This window comes from Oncorhynchus masou, chromosome 11 (assembly GCF_036934945.1).
Source record: "Oncorhynchus masou masou isolate Uvic2021 chromosome 11, UVic_Omas_1.1, whole genome shotgun sequence".
NCBI classification, from domain to species: domain Eukaryota; kingdom Metazoa; phylum Chordata; class Actinopteri; order Salmoniformes; family Salmonidae; genus Oncorhynchus; species Oncorhynchus masou.
Window position 1 is genome coordinate 39,760,475 of NC_088222.1, and position 14,373 is coordinate 39,774,847.

The following is a 14,373-nucleotide window of genomic DNA, read 5'->3' on the forward strand; positions in this document are numbered from 1 at the left end:
TCTCTCAGTTAGCCTGTCAGTTGGTTGCTTTTTGGTTGGTTCCTGGCTTTATAGTCTTTTACATAGGATAATGGCTGAACATACTGTAAGCTGTGAGTGGATTTGGTTTTGTTCTGTTTGTGTTGGATGAACAAAAGCTGTGTGTGTGTGTGCCCCTTGTTCATGCTGGCTGAGGTCACCTCGTGTATATCATGCTCTGCTGTCCTCTATCTCTAACCACTGGACCCCCTTTCTCTGTTTTTCTTTCTCTCTTTCTATGTTCCTATCCCTTTTCATCTCTCTCTCTCTCTCTCTCTGCCCCCCTCTCTCCTTCCTCTCTCAGGTGAGGGACAATGTGCCTGGCCTGCTCTGCTCTGTAATGTGGTTTGCAGCTGACATATCAGGGAAGACCAGTCCCCACTAGAATAACCTGCTTTCCGAGAAGGCTTCCTTTTCCTCCTAACTGATTTGAGGCCAGGTTCTAGACCTGTCACCAGATCAGGGCGGGTCACTTACTCCGAGATGTTCAAGGGGCACTCCTTCCGCAATAGAGAGAGAGGAAGGGCAGGTTAAGGAGAGCTAAGGAGCACAGAGGAAGGAACTAAGGAAACGGTGGGACTCTGATATATGTAACCAAAATACAGTGTTTTGGCAAAAGGAATTTAACAACAATACTGGGAAAATTAGAGACAGGTTGCCACGTCATGGCATTTGTGGGAAAAGGTGTATGCTTGTGTTAGTCATAGGTGTTTAATGGACTTGGTAACTGTGGGGTCCCATTGATTTGTTATGGACGGGAAGAAACAGGAAGAACTTTGAAATATAAACAGTAGACAAATCAACATTTATGATAGATAGATAGAACGTGCATTTAATCTTTGAATGTGGAAAAAAATCCTAAAGCTCTACTGTGCACTGTAAACATAGTTGTTATATTCTAGGCAGGGCTTTTCCAATGGTTTGTGTTTTGGACTGTATGTGATTCAATCTTTCTTGGATTAAGATGCGTCCAAGGACGTATGGGGACATGAGTGAGGCCGTGACACCATTGTGATTTCAGGGAGGATACCCAGTGATGAGATATTAGCAGGACTGTGGTCTCCTAACATCACAACAAACTCCTGACATGCTTTCGCTGTCTCTGTCAGTCTGTAAAAACATTGAGCGGTATACTGAAACTCCTCTGCAGTTGTACCAGTCAAAGTGTATGAGATGAATACAGAATATCCTCTCTATGTCCTTACCAAACCCAATAGCCTAAAAAATACCTGGGCACAAAACCTGATTCTCTCTCAATCTGTGTCAGTGCATTACCACACTATCCTGCTTTGCCTTGAGTTATTTTCATAGTTAAATCGGGGGAGAGTCTATGGAGATTCGGAACATTTATGATAGCTTGAAAAGTTTAATTAAATTCATACTGAATTCAATGCCATTGGTGCAGACTACTTAATGTGAAGTCAGAAGTGTAAACCCCCTAAAGCAGTCATTGGGCGACAGTGGCCAGCAGGGGCACCTCAAAAGAAAGAACAGGAAGTTACCTTGGAAGAAGCCAGACTCTTAAGGAGGCCTATCCACATCTGGTTGGCTCTGGGTGAATGTTACCTCAGCTTTGTGATGCCAAGATGTAGCTATTGTCCTATGAGGAAGACGAAAGGTTGGACATAATGCCTCTGAAATGTTAGTGGTTACTAGGGTTAGCATTTGGAGGCTAAGTTTAGAGGGTCATGTTGGTTAATATTGGTGCTCTTTGCCCATGTTCTCGATTATTTGTGGATATTATTAATTTATAATGAGAACTTTATGTATTATAAGGACTGGTAGACACCCTGCTGGTTTAATCATAACATATACTTCTGTGCTGTGCTCTAATTCAACCCAGGGCGATGTGAGTGAAACTAGAACACTTTTACTGGCCATGGTAATCTCTCCATAATTAGGGGGCCTAGTTTTCAGGTGCACTTTCCAGGGGTCATTCTGTCTGCCATTTTACCAACAAAACAATGAGCACACAAGGAGGTATTCATTAGAATGCAATCTACTATTATATCCACCACATTATGTGTGTAGAGCTTACTGTTTAAATCACAGACTGGTCACACATTACCTGTAATGTTTGCAGAGCCCCCGAGGATCCCAAATCAATCAATTGTACTTGGTTAATGGCAAAATCCACACTTAATGAATCTGAACCAGTTGATTGTAAACCAAGTTAATGAAGCTTTGATTGTAATGGAGATCTAAGAGGGATGTGTCTGTGTTTTTTCTTTCTACGTACAGGAAGCGTTGTCAGTGGTGAGTGAGGACCAGTCGCTGTTTGAGTGTGCCTACGGAACTCCCCACCACGCCAAGGCGGAGATGACGGCAGCGTCGGCCAGCGAGTACGGCCAGACGGCCAAGATGAGCCCCAGGGTACACCAGCAGGAATGGCTGTCCCAGCCACCCGCCCGCGTCACCATCAAGATGGAGTGCAACAGTGGACAGGTCAATGTCAAAAGGTACAGCAGTCCACCATTAACTTTACTTCTACATTGACTTTCATGTTGGTTTAATGCGAAACTAATAGTTTCTTTGGATAGATATTTCAAATTGTATTAAAATTTAATTTGTTTGAAACCTAACTACTTACTTATGAGTCTGTTTGGTCAAGTCATTGAAGAAAGTGTTTTTTCAGTAAAATATCAGGAGTGCTGAGCAACTGCAGAAATATCTGCTCAGTGAGCCAATACAAAAGGACCTGCTTTTACATGACAGATCCATTAGCCGTTACTGTTTTGGCTTAGCACAGAGAATTTTTGGCCACCCTTGACTTGGAGATACTGTCTTCATTCTTGATTCGGCCAAACAAAATGTCTGTGTCCAGTTGCAGGTGGTTCTTTTGAATTAAATAAATGCTCCGTATTAAAATAAATAAATACAATTTACCATGAAGTAATACAACAATGTATACACTACCATCTTGTCTATTTCGTCTCTCATTGATTGAGACAGGTGGGTCTGCCCCAAAGTCATGTCATTATGGCACTCACCTGTCTCGATCAGTGATAGATTTTAAATTGACAAGATGGCGGTTAACACATTGTTGGATTACTTCATGGAGCAAGAAATGTATTCATTTTATGAATGGAGCTGTACAAAAGGCCGGCCGACTCAATCCGATTGGCCTGTAACCCTGTCAATCACCCTTCACACCTCTGTTCATCCAACCAATCAGGGTGCTTGGATGCACTCCAGGGCTCCGCTCCGCACATCTCAAATTAGAGTCAGCCTCAGTCAGCTCCCCCAGTGCTACACACTACACCTCCTGCCCTAGCTCCTGGCCCTTTGTCTTCCGTCTCGCTAGGCTCAGAGTTATCTGCTTCTCTAGGTGTGCAGTCCTTTCCCCTAGCCAGTTCACAGCCTCCAGCCTCAGCCGGCAACCAGTCGCCTATACTAGAGCTAGGCTAGAAGTTCTCTGCTTAGGAAAGGTTTGCATTCCTTCACTGCAGTAGGTGAGCCACCGCCTCTAGCTATGGCCAGCCTCCTGCACTGCTGACTTAGAGGGTCCATGGGGCGGCCCAGAACAGTTTCTGAGCCACTGTGCACCTCCCTCACGGGTTGGCCCCTAAGCCCTTACGTGTACCTTTGCCGGCACCCCACATGGTCCTCTAAAGTGACAGTATCAATCAGCTGCCCTTCTAGTTCAGCCAGATGCTCACTTATCTGGTCCAGTCACTGCTCTGCCCCTCTGCCCCGCCTGTCCTGCACGATAGGACTACGCCCTTTCAAGACTAAGCCCCCCACTGAGGTCTTTTAAGTTTTGTGGATTTCCAAAGAAATCCAAGGGAGGCTGTACAAAAGGCCGGCCCCCTCCATCTGATTGGCCTGCAGCCCTGTCAATACCCTTCACACTTCTGTTCATCCAGCTAATGCTTGGACGCATTCCGGCTTCGCCCGCACACCTCAAGTTAGAGCATGTTCACCTGCATCTCGAAAAGAGCAAGTATTGTGTAATGACAGACTCCAACATGCTGTTTTCCTATCTTGAAGTTTTGTGCATCCATCGAACATCTAAGTGTTGTGAAATATGTATAGGTGTGTGTAATGTCTGACCGTTGCAGGACTAGGCCTATTTGCTAGGTTTCGGGTGTTTGAGAGTGAAGTTTGTTAAGGTTATCTTGTAGCTAATGCTAGTGCTATTGTTATTCATTAATGTCTTTGTATTGCCATATTATCAGTAGGCAATTGCATTTCTACCTATTGAGTGTTGCTAAAGACCTTTATATTATAAGTGTTTATCACATGCTACCACAGCCATTTATTTAGCATTATTTGCTACTGTTATTAAAAGGAACTTTCCAGCCTGCTCTCGAGCGCCAGCACATACACAGTAACTAATTGCCTTATATAAGATCTGTTGCCAGGCCATAGAGCTAACCATGCTTTAATGGCCTTAGGTCTTCCATTTCTCTCTTTCTGTCACATGGTTATTTCTTATGATGTGTAAATATGTGACTCACCACTTGGATTTGGTCTTATGTAGCAACATTTGAAATGGTGGTTTTTATATTTGATAAAAGTGGAGAGTCAGAGCTACAAAATGGTATTTCATACACTGCATTCGAGGAACAATGGGAAAGTAATTCTGCTTTGAAAGTTGATCAACTTTTGGTATCTGTTTTGGTATCTAAGTGAAGAGCTTTTTTTGTCTACACCCAATTCAGCATCGTTCACACCCTCTTAAGCTTTTGCCCCACCCATCTCGTTTTGCTCTTGAAGCGCACACTTGACGTTCTGGCCGATGATTTGTTTATCTATGGATAACATGAAACAGCCTAACCAGCTCAGCTGGCAACAATTTCAATATGCTTTTTTTGCTGACGTTTACTGACACCGGCCATATTCAATGGGTGTTGTACATACATCACGTAATGTTAGCTAACGAGCCAGCCAGCCAGCCAGGTAAGGTTAGCTAGATAAACAACAATGAAATCAGTGCCAACAATGTCACAGTGCTGGGAGCCAACCTACTAGGTTCAATATTAGCTAGCTAACATTAGGCTCTAACTAGAAAAGCAAACGGCTCTGGGATACAAATAATAACATCAGCTAGGGAGCCAGCCAGCTAATATTAGCTAGCTAGCTAACAGTACACTTTAGATTGAAATCAAACCACTTTCTGTCAGAATTAGAAACGTGTAATATCTGAAAATGTAGCTAGCTAACATTAGACAATCTTACCTGTATACATCATCATGCATTATGGACACTTCTCCCTGTCAGGAATGCCATACCATGTTTCTTAATTTTTTATTTTACCTTTATTTAACTAGGCAATTCAGTAAAGAAAAAAATCTTATTTTCAATGACGGCCTAGGAACAGTGGGTTAACTGCCTGTTCAGGGGCAGAACGACAGATTTGTACCATGTCAGCTCGGGGGTTTGAATTTGCAACCTTCCGCTCCAACCACTAGGCTACCCGGTTGCCCTTAGTTTGAAGATGTAATCTGGAGACAGGTGTTTTCTCCATCTCTTTAGCTATCATACTCTAATTCCAATGATTTCAAAACTTGATCCTCCAGAAAGTGAAGGGCAACACTTATGAAGCTCCACTCCACAATACATTTTTTTGTAAACTGCGTCCGGCAGGATTACCAACACGGACTGACTAGCTCAAATAAACAGAAGCCTACTATATGGCAGACCAATCCGAAATCATCTCTCGGCATGTCCAGCCCACTCATTATTGGGAAAGTTGCTGGCTTTTTCTGTTGCTTAACCAACAAGGAACAAGTCTCGTAATTTAACAATTTTATTCGTATTTACAGATGGCATACACATTTGTTATTAAGTCACATGAAAATTCATATGTTCGAGAAGGCATTTCTGCCAAAAACCGCATTTTGATAAAATAACATTTTTTTTACGTTCAAACGGCTCTCCTGTGAAGTCGTGACTTGTGACATATGCCTAGTTTCCTGAATCGGGTCACATATCCATGTATTGCATGCTATATTACAGCAGTCATTTGTAGGTATAATATAATGCATTATGTTTATACATCTCCTTGACTTGCATGTAGACTTTGTATATTATTACAATGGTGTAGGCCTATATTATTGTGTATTTCTCTGCATGGATCCTAATGATAGTTTACTCTGCCTTTTGTAGAACCACATCTATTTAAAAGCCTTCAATGGAAGCAGCTGTGTCAGCATGTGTGTGTGTGTGTGTGGTAGTGACAATTAAGACAGTAATGGGCCTCAACATGGTGTTCTAACCAGACAACACTGTAGTGAGCAGAAGTTAATAGCAGGCCGACCACACAGATGAGCTCCAGCTAGCTGTTTTTTCATGGTACTAGGTCTCACTGGAAACTGTTTTTGTTTTCAGAAGCATTTTCTCAATTCAAAACAAACCACCTGCAACTGGACATGGACATTTTAGAAGACACATGTTTTGCCAAATCAAGAATGAAGATAGTATCCAAGTTAATGTTGGTGAAAAATTCTCTGTGCTACGCCAAACAGTACCTATCCTGTAACTGCTAATGGAGCATCACATTAGCTTGTTACAATCAGCTAACTAAGATCCCACTTACATGCAAATTCTATATCATTTAGTTTGAAGGATGGCTTGCCTAAGGTTCTACCCTAACATATACTTATCTGTCTGGACAGTGTAATCCAACTGAGCTACATGATACCGTAGGATATGTCTGGCCCATATCCTGTGTGCTCTGGAGAGTACTAGCATTACAAGGGGTGTAGTAACAAAGAACCACCTCTTCCTAAGGGTTACAGTGCTACACCCTGGGGTCCACTGTGCACTGTGCTGCAGCCGCACTGCCTGTGGCCTTGATTTCCTGTCTATTGTCTGCATTTCTATGAATGTTCTTTAAACAGGCGGGTCGCTGCGGCCTGAAATCGAAACTCACAGTGTAAATATTTTGAATTACGGGGGCAGAAAATGTAATGCGGTGGTGTAGAGTTAGTTAAAGGAACGTCTGTTTTTTAAACCCAAAGCCGCCCTTCAATAGTAAAGAGTCTTGCTTGGCCTACACAGTGACAGTCAGCAGCCGAACTACTTGCCAAACAGACGATGAACTTGAATGACGTTTTCAGAGGAGGGAAGGAAGCAGAGGGAAAAATACAACAGGCAGAGCCGCCTGAGTCCCAATCCAAGACAGAGTTGCTGCTGTTTGAATCCCAAACTCAAAACAGCTGTACCCCTCCAAAAAAAGTGCCGCCAGTAATATTTATAACGTATCACACGCGCAAGAACCCCCCATCCATCCATCCATTCAGCCCTCCCATCCCTACACAGCCATCCCCAATCCTTGGAGCAGGAATCTCCACAGACACCCCGGCAGAGTGCCTTATTTATCTGGCGGTGAGACACGGGAAAGATTGTTCCAATTAATGACGAGTCGGGGATCAGAAGAAGATTTACAGCAGAGATCAACACTTAGACAGCACTGCTTCTCCTGCACACACCACCATCCTCCCCTGTATTCACTAGGTTACTAGAAGGAGGCCTACTGCAACGCCAAATAAAGATGCAGCATGAGTGTGTTTGGAGGGAGGAACACTGCAGGTGTTTGCACGCTGGGAGCTGTGTGTGTATGTGCTCGCATGCGTGCGTGGTGCATGTGTGTGTACACCCGTATGTCTGTGTGAAGGTGTGCGTGTGTGTGTGTGTGCATCTGGGGACCCAAAGCTCAACCCGGAGTGTTCCAAAGCATCCCAGGAGTTTGGTCCAGTTTCTAGAGTGGATCATTTTAAAGATCCCGTTACATGCAATGGCAGTGGGGTTCTTCGGCCTGAGTTATGGCTTTGAAATGGGAGGTGTAAGGGTACAGCTGGGTGACAGATAGCCTCAGCGATGGAAATTATTGCGGGGAATGTTGATGTGGGGGCTAGCGGGGGTCCTGAGACAACCCTCATTATCTGGATTTAATGGGTGTGTAGACCACCACTCCCATGACCCCCTCCATTGCTCCCCCACTCCAGTACCCTCAGTGAGCAGCAGCAGGGTTTATGGGAAGTGAAGTGGGCCCAGGAGCCCAACCTCTTGGCAGATTAATTAGCCGACCCAAACTTGTAGAAGAATGAACAATGTTAGATTCAAGACAGGGCCGATGGGACGCCTGCACTCTTCTACACTAGGTTTGCCTTGGATTATTTGTTATTTTTCTTTGTCTCTCTTGCTCTCTCTCACACACTCTATCTAGCTCACCCTCTTTCTTATATCTCTCTCTGTCTCTCTCTATAAAGTGATAGAGAGGGTTAAATGTGTCTGGGCCCTGTGGACAGTAGTTTAAAGTCGCCTCTGATGGTGACTCATATTGGGTGGGAGGCAATAGAGAAAGTGCGCTGCCTACGTGAAAACATACTATAGTATACTATGGTATAAATACTGTAATAGTCACAGTAGTGTTTTTGCGGACTAAAATCTGAAAAACACTACAGTGAAAACTGTAGTATTGTCACACCCTGACCATAGTTTGCTTTGTATGTTTGTATGTTTTGGTTGGTCAGGGTGTGATATGAGTAGGCATTCTATGTTGGATGTCTTGTTTGTCTATTTCTATGTCTGGCCTGATATGGTTCTCAATCAGAGGCAGGTGTTAGTCATTGTCTCTAATTGGGAACCATATTTAGGTAGCCTGGGTTTCACTGTGTGTTGTGGGTGATTGTTCCTGTCTCTGTGTTTTTCACCAGATAGGACTGTTTAGGTTTTCACACATTTATTGTTTTGTTAGTTATTTCATGTCGAGTTCCTTTATTAAAGAACATGATTAACCACCACGCTGCATTTTGGTCCGCTTCTCCTTCACCAGAGGAAAACCCTTACAGAATCACCCACCACAACAGGACCAAGCGGCGTGGTAACGGACAGCAGCAACAGCGGCCAAAGACACAGGACTCTTGGACATGGGAGGAAATCCTCGACGGGAGAGGACCCTGGGCTAAATCAGGGGAGTGTAGCTGCCCCAAGGTGCAGCTGCAGCAAAAGCAGCAGCAAGAGAAGGAATGGACATGGGAGGACGAACTGGACGGTAAAGGACCCTGGGATCAGCCTGGAGAATATCGCCGCCCCAAGGAAGAACTGGAGGCGAAGAAAGCAGAGAGGCGCTGGTATGAGGAGGCAGCACGGCGACGCGGATGGAAGCCCGAGAGTCAGCCCCAAAAATTTCTTGGGGGGAGGCTCACAGGAAGTATGGCGAAGCCAGGTAGGAGACCTGCGTCAACTTCCTGTGGTTACCGGGGGCTAGAGAGACCGGGCAGGCACCGTGTTATGCTGTGGTGTGCACGGTGTCCCCAGTGCGGGTGCATAGCCTGGTGCGGTATATTCCAGCTCCGCGTATCGGCCGGGCTAGATTGAGCGTCGAGCCAAATGCCATGAAGCCAGCTCTACGCATATGGTCCCCAGTGCGTCTCCTTAGGCCGGCTTACATGGCACCAGCCTTGCGCACGGTGTCCCCGGTTCGCCTGCATAGCCCAGTGCGGGCTATTCCACCTTGCCGCACTGGCAGAGCGACCGGGCGTATTCAACCAGGTAAGGTTGGGCAGGCTCGGTGCTCAAGAGCTCCAGTGCGCCTGCACGGTCCGGTCTACCCAGTACCACCTCCACGCACCAGCCCTCCGGTGGCAGCTCCCCGCACCAGGCTTCCTGTGCGTGTCCTCGGCCAAGTACCACCAGTGCCAGCACCACGCATCAGGCATACAGTGCACCTCGCCTCTCCGGTGCTGCCAGAGCCTTCCTCCTCTCCTGCGCTGCCGGAGTCTCCCACCTGTTTAGCGCTACCAGAGCCTTGCTCCTCTACAGCGCTGCTGGAGTCTCCTGCCTGATCAGCGCAGCCAGAGCTGCCAGTCTGCATGGTGCAGCCAGAGCTGCCAGTCTGCATGGAGCAGCCAGAGCTGCCAGTCTGCATGGAGCAGCCAGAGCTGCCAGTCTGCATGGAGCAGCCAGAGCTGCCAGTCTGCATGGAGCGGCCAGAGCTGCCAGTCTGCATGGAGCGGCCAGAGCTGCCAGTCTGCATGGAGCGGCCAGTCTGCAAGGAGCTGCCAGTCTGCAAGGAGCTGCCAGTCTGCAAGGAGCTGCCAGAGCTGCCAGTCTGCAAGAAGCCGCCAGAGCTGCCAGTCTGCAAGAAGCCGCCAGAGCCGCCAGTCAGCATGGAGCAGCCAGAGCCGCCAGTCAGCATGGAGCAGCCAGAGACGCCAGTCAGCACGGAGCAGCCAGAGCCGTCAGTCTGCCAGGATCCGCCAGTCAGCCAGCCTCTTCCAGATCCGCCAGTCAGCCAGACTCTTCCAGATCCGCCAGTCAGCCAGGATCTTCCAGATCCGCCAGTCAGCCAGGAGCCGCCAGTCAGCCAGACTCTTCCAGATCCGCTAGTCAGCCAGGATCTGCCAGAACCGCCAGCCAGCCAGGATCTGCCAGAGCCTTCCTCCTCTCTTGTGCTGCCGGAGTCTCCCGCCTGTCCGGCGCGGCTGTTGGTGTCTCCCGCCTGTCCGGCGCTGCTGCCGGAGCCTCCCGCCTGTCCGGCGCTGCCGGAGTCTGAAGAGCCCCTCTGTCCCGAGCTGCCCCTCTGTCCCGAGCTGGGACACTGTGTGTTTGTGGGTGATTGTTCCTGTCTCTGTGTTTTTCACCAGATAGGACTGTTTAGGTTTTCACACATTTATTGTTTTGTTAGTTATTTCATGTCGAGTTCCTTTATTAAAGAACATGAATAACCACCACGCTGCATAACCACCACGCTGCATTTTGGTCCGCTTCTCCTTCACCAGAGGAAAACCCTTACAAGTATTTACTGTAGTATACTGTAGTATTTACAGTTAACTATAGTATAAATACTGTAGTAAAGCCTCCCGGGTGGCACAGTGGTTAAGGGGGCTGTACTGCAGCGCCAGCTGTGCCATCAGAGACTCTGATTGCCCAGGCTCTGTCGTAACCGGCCACGACCGGAAGGTCCATGGGGCGACTCACAATTGGCCTAGCGTCGTCCGGGTTAGGGAGGACTTGGCCGGTAGGGATATCCTTGTCTCATCGCGCACCAACGACTCCTGTGGCGGGCCGGGCGCAGTGCGAGCTAACCAAGGTTGCCAGGTGCATGGTGTTTCAACCGTGCATGACTTTCAACCTTCGTCTCTCCCGAGCCTGTACGGGAGTTGTAGCGATGAGACAAGATGCTAAAAAACAATTGGATACCACAAAATTGGGGAGAAAAAGGGGTTAAAAAATATTTCTAAAATAAAAATACTGTAGTAAAATAAAATGGTAGTCAAATCAAATAAACTTTATTTGTCACATGCGCCGAATACAACAAGTGTAGACCTTAACGTGAAATGCTTACTTACAAGCCCTTAACCAGCAGTGCAGTTCAAGAAGAGTTAAGGAAATATTTACCAAATAAAACGTAAAGTAAAAAATAATAAAAAGTATCACAATAACAGTAACGAGCCCATATACAGGGGGTACTGGTACCGAGTCAATGTGGGGGTACAGGTTAGAGGTAATTGGTACAAGTAGGTAGGTAGGTTTACATAGATAATAAACAGCAAGTAGCAGCAGTGTACAAAACAAATGGGGGGTCAATGTAATAGTCCGGTGGCCATTTGATTAATTGTTCAGCAGTCTTATGGCTTTTGGTCCTAGACTTGGCGCTCCGGTACCGTTTGCCGTGAGGTAGCAAAGAAAACAGTCTATGACTTGGGTGACTGGAGTCTCTGACAATTTTATGGGCTTCCCTCTGACACCACCTATTATATTGGATTGCAGGAAGCTTGTCCCCAGTGATGTACTGGGCCGTACGCACTACCCTCTGTAGCGCCTTATGGTCAGATGCCGAGCAGTTGCCATGCCAGCTGGTGATGCAACCGGTCAGGATGCTCTCGATGGTGCAGCTATATAACTTTTTGAGGATCTGGGGACCCATGCCAAATATTTTCAGTCTCCTGAGGAGGAAAAGGTTTTGTCATGCCCTCTTCACGACTGTCTTGGTGTGTTCGGACCATGATAGATCATTGGTGATGTGGACACCAAGGAACTTGAAACTCTCGACCCTCTCCACTACAGCCCCGCTGATGTTAATGGGGGCCTGTTCGGCCCGCCTTTTCCTGTAGTCCACGATCAGCTCCTTTGTCTTGCTCACATTGAGGGAGAGGTTGTTGTTCTGGCACCACACTGCCAGTTCTCTGACCTCCTCCCTATAGGGTGTCTCATCGTTGTCGGTGATCAGGCCTACCACTGTTGTGTTGTCGGCAAACTTAATGATGGTGTTAGAGTCGTGTTTGGCCATGCAGTCGTGGGTGAATAGGGAGTACAGGAGGGGACTAAGTACACACCCCTGAGGGGCCCCAGTGTTGAGGATCAGCGTGGCATATGTGTTGCTGCCTATCCTTAGTGCCTGGGGGCAGCCCGTCAGGAAGTCCAGAATCCAGTTGCAGAGGGAGGTGTTTAGTCCTAGGGTCCTTAGCTTAGTGATGAGATTTGTGGGCTCTATGGTGTTGAACGCTGAGCTGTAGTCAATGAACAGCATGTTCCTTTTGTCCAGGTGGGAAAGAGCAGTGTGGAGTGCGATTGAGATTGCGTCATCTGTGGATCTGTTGGGGCGGTATGCAAATTGGAGTGGGTCTAGAGTATGATGTTGATGTGAGCCATGGCTAGCTTTTCAAAGCACTTAATGACTACTGACATGGGGTGAACAGGCAGTGGCTCAGGTGGTTGTTGTCCTTGATGATCTTTATGGCCTTCCTGTGACATCGGGTGGTGTAGGTGTCCTGGAGGGCAGGTAGTTTGGAGGGCGGGAGCTTTGTATGCATCTGTGTGTGGAGTAAAGGTGGTCTAGAGTTGTTTCCCCTCTGGTTGCACATGTGACATGCTGGTAAAGATTTGGTCAAACTGATTTAAGTTTTGCCTGCATTACAGTCCCCGGCCACTAGGAGTGCCACTTCTGGGTGAGCATTTTCTTATTTGCTTATGGCCTTATAGAGTTGGTTGAGTGAGGTCTTAGTGCCAGTATCGGTCTGTGGTGATAAATAGATGGCTACGAATAATATAGATGAGAACTCTCTTGGTAGATAGTGTGGTCTACAGTTTATCATAAGGTACTCTACTTCAGGCAAGCAATACCTTGAGGCTTCTTTAATATTAGACATCGCACACCAGCTCATATTGACACAAACACACACACCCCCACCCCTTTTCTTACCAGACGTAGCTTTTCTGTTCTGCCGGGGGCATTGAAAATCCCTCCAGTTCTATATTGTCTGTGTCGTCGTGCAGCCACGATGATAGCATGTTAGCAAATAGAATTGATGGCAATGGGAGTTTACTCGCTCGCGTACAGATTCTCAAAAGGCAGCCCGATCTGTGTCCTGTTTTCCTCCATCTTTTCTTCACGCAAATGATGGGGATCTGGGCCTGTTCCCAGGAGAGCAGTATATCTTTCTCGTCGGAATCGTTAAAGGAAAAACCTTCTTCCAGTTTGTGGTGAGTAATCCCAGTTCTGATGTCCAGAAGTTACTTTTGGTCATAGGAGACGGTAGCAGCAACTTTATGTACAAAATAAGTAAAATAATAAGTTACAAACAACGCAAAAAATGTTTTTTGCACAATTGGTTACGGGCATGTAAAATGTCAGCCAACCTCTTCGGCGCCATTTTAATACTATAGTAATTCATTTAGTGTTTTTTTCAGATTGTATTTACTGGTGGGTTTTGAGAACATTATTTGTCGTATTTACTATAGTATTTTTGTTTTATTATCTTGTACATGGCATTGGAGGCTTCTCCTTGAGGAAAGCTACTGGAGAAATATTAAAAGAGCAAATTTTCCATAACCTGTAGGTAGGTAGATAGGTAGGTAGGACTGGGGTCTGAACAGATAGTTCAGAACACAATGTGTGGTCTAAACTTGGCATGTAAGTTTCTTACTTATGGGTGGCAAAAATTGGGATATGGGGAGGGGAATGGGCAGGGTGTTTTTGCGGACTGTAGTGTTTTTGCAGACATTACTGTAGTATTTACTTCATCGTTTTTTGCGGATAATACTGCAGTATTTACTATAGTATTCTACAGTATACTACAACATTCTGTAGTAAGAACTACACCTGATTGAGGGATACTATATTGTTTAGTATAGTATTTTACAGTATACTACAGAATTTAGTACCCTAGCTACTGCAGGACATCAACACAGGCAGACCAGAAACAAACACATTTTTCTGACAATGATGACGTTTTGCTCAGGATGTGATTTGGTTGGTGTGAATCTATTTTCATACTGGCCTCCCATGGGGTGTGTTTTGCTGCTCCAGAACAACCCACAGTTGACCTCAGCTCATCACTGATTGCAATTGTTTTTATCAAGTGAGGCCAAATACTTGCTGGCATCAATCAAATGCTACAGCAG

The 14,373-nt window shown here is 46.3% G+C and overlaps 1 protein-coding gene across 6 annotated transcripts in view; it reads left to right on the plus strand.

The window, feature by feature from the left end:
• The window catches only part of LOC135548688 (transcriptional regulator Erg-like), a 116,660-nt gene that overhangs the window by 74,950 nt on the left and 27,337 nt on the right, over positions 1-14,373 (plus strand). For all 6 annotated transcript variants that reach the window (XR_010456873.1, XM_064978524.1, XM_064978521.1 and 3 more), the window contains one exon: positions 2,260-2,477. Coding sequence is in view for 5 of the 6 variants with exons in the window: in XM_064978524.1 (XP_064834596.1) it covers positions 2,260-2,477 (218 nt within the window). In the remaining variant the exon portion in view is untranslated. The remainder of the gene's footprint in view (positions 1-2,259; positions 2,478-14,373) is intronic.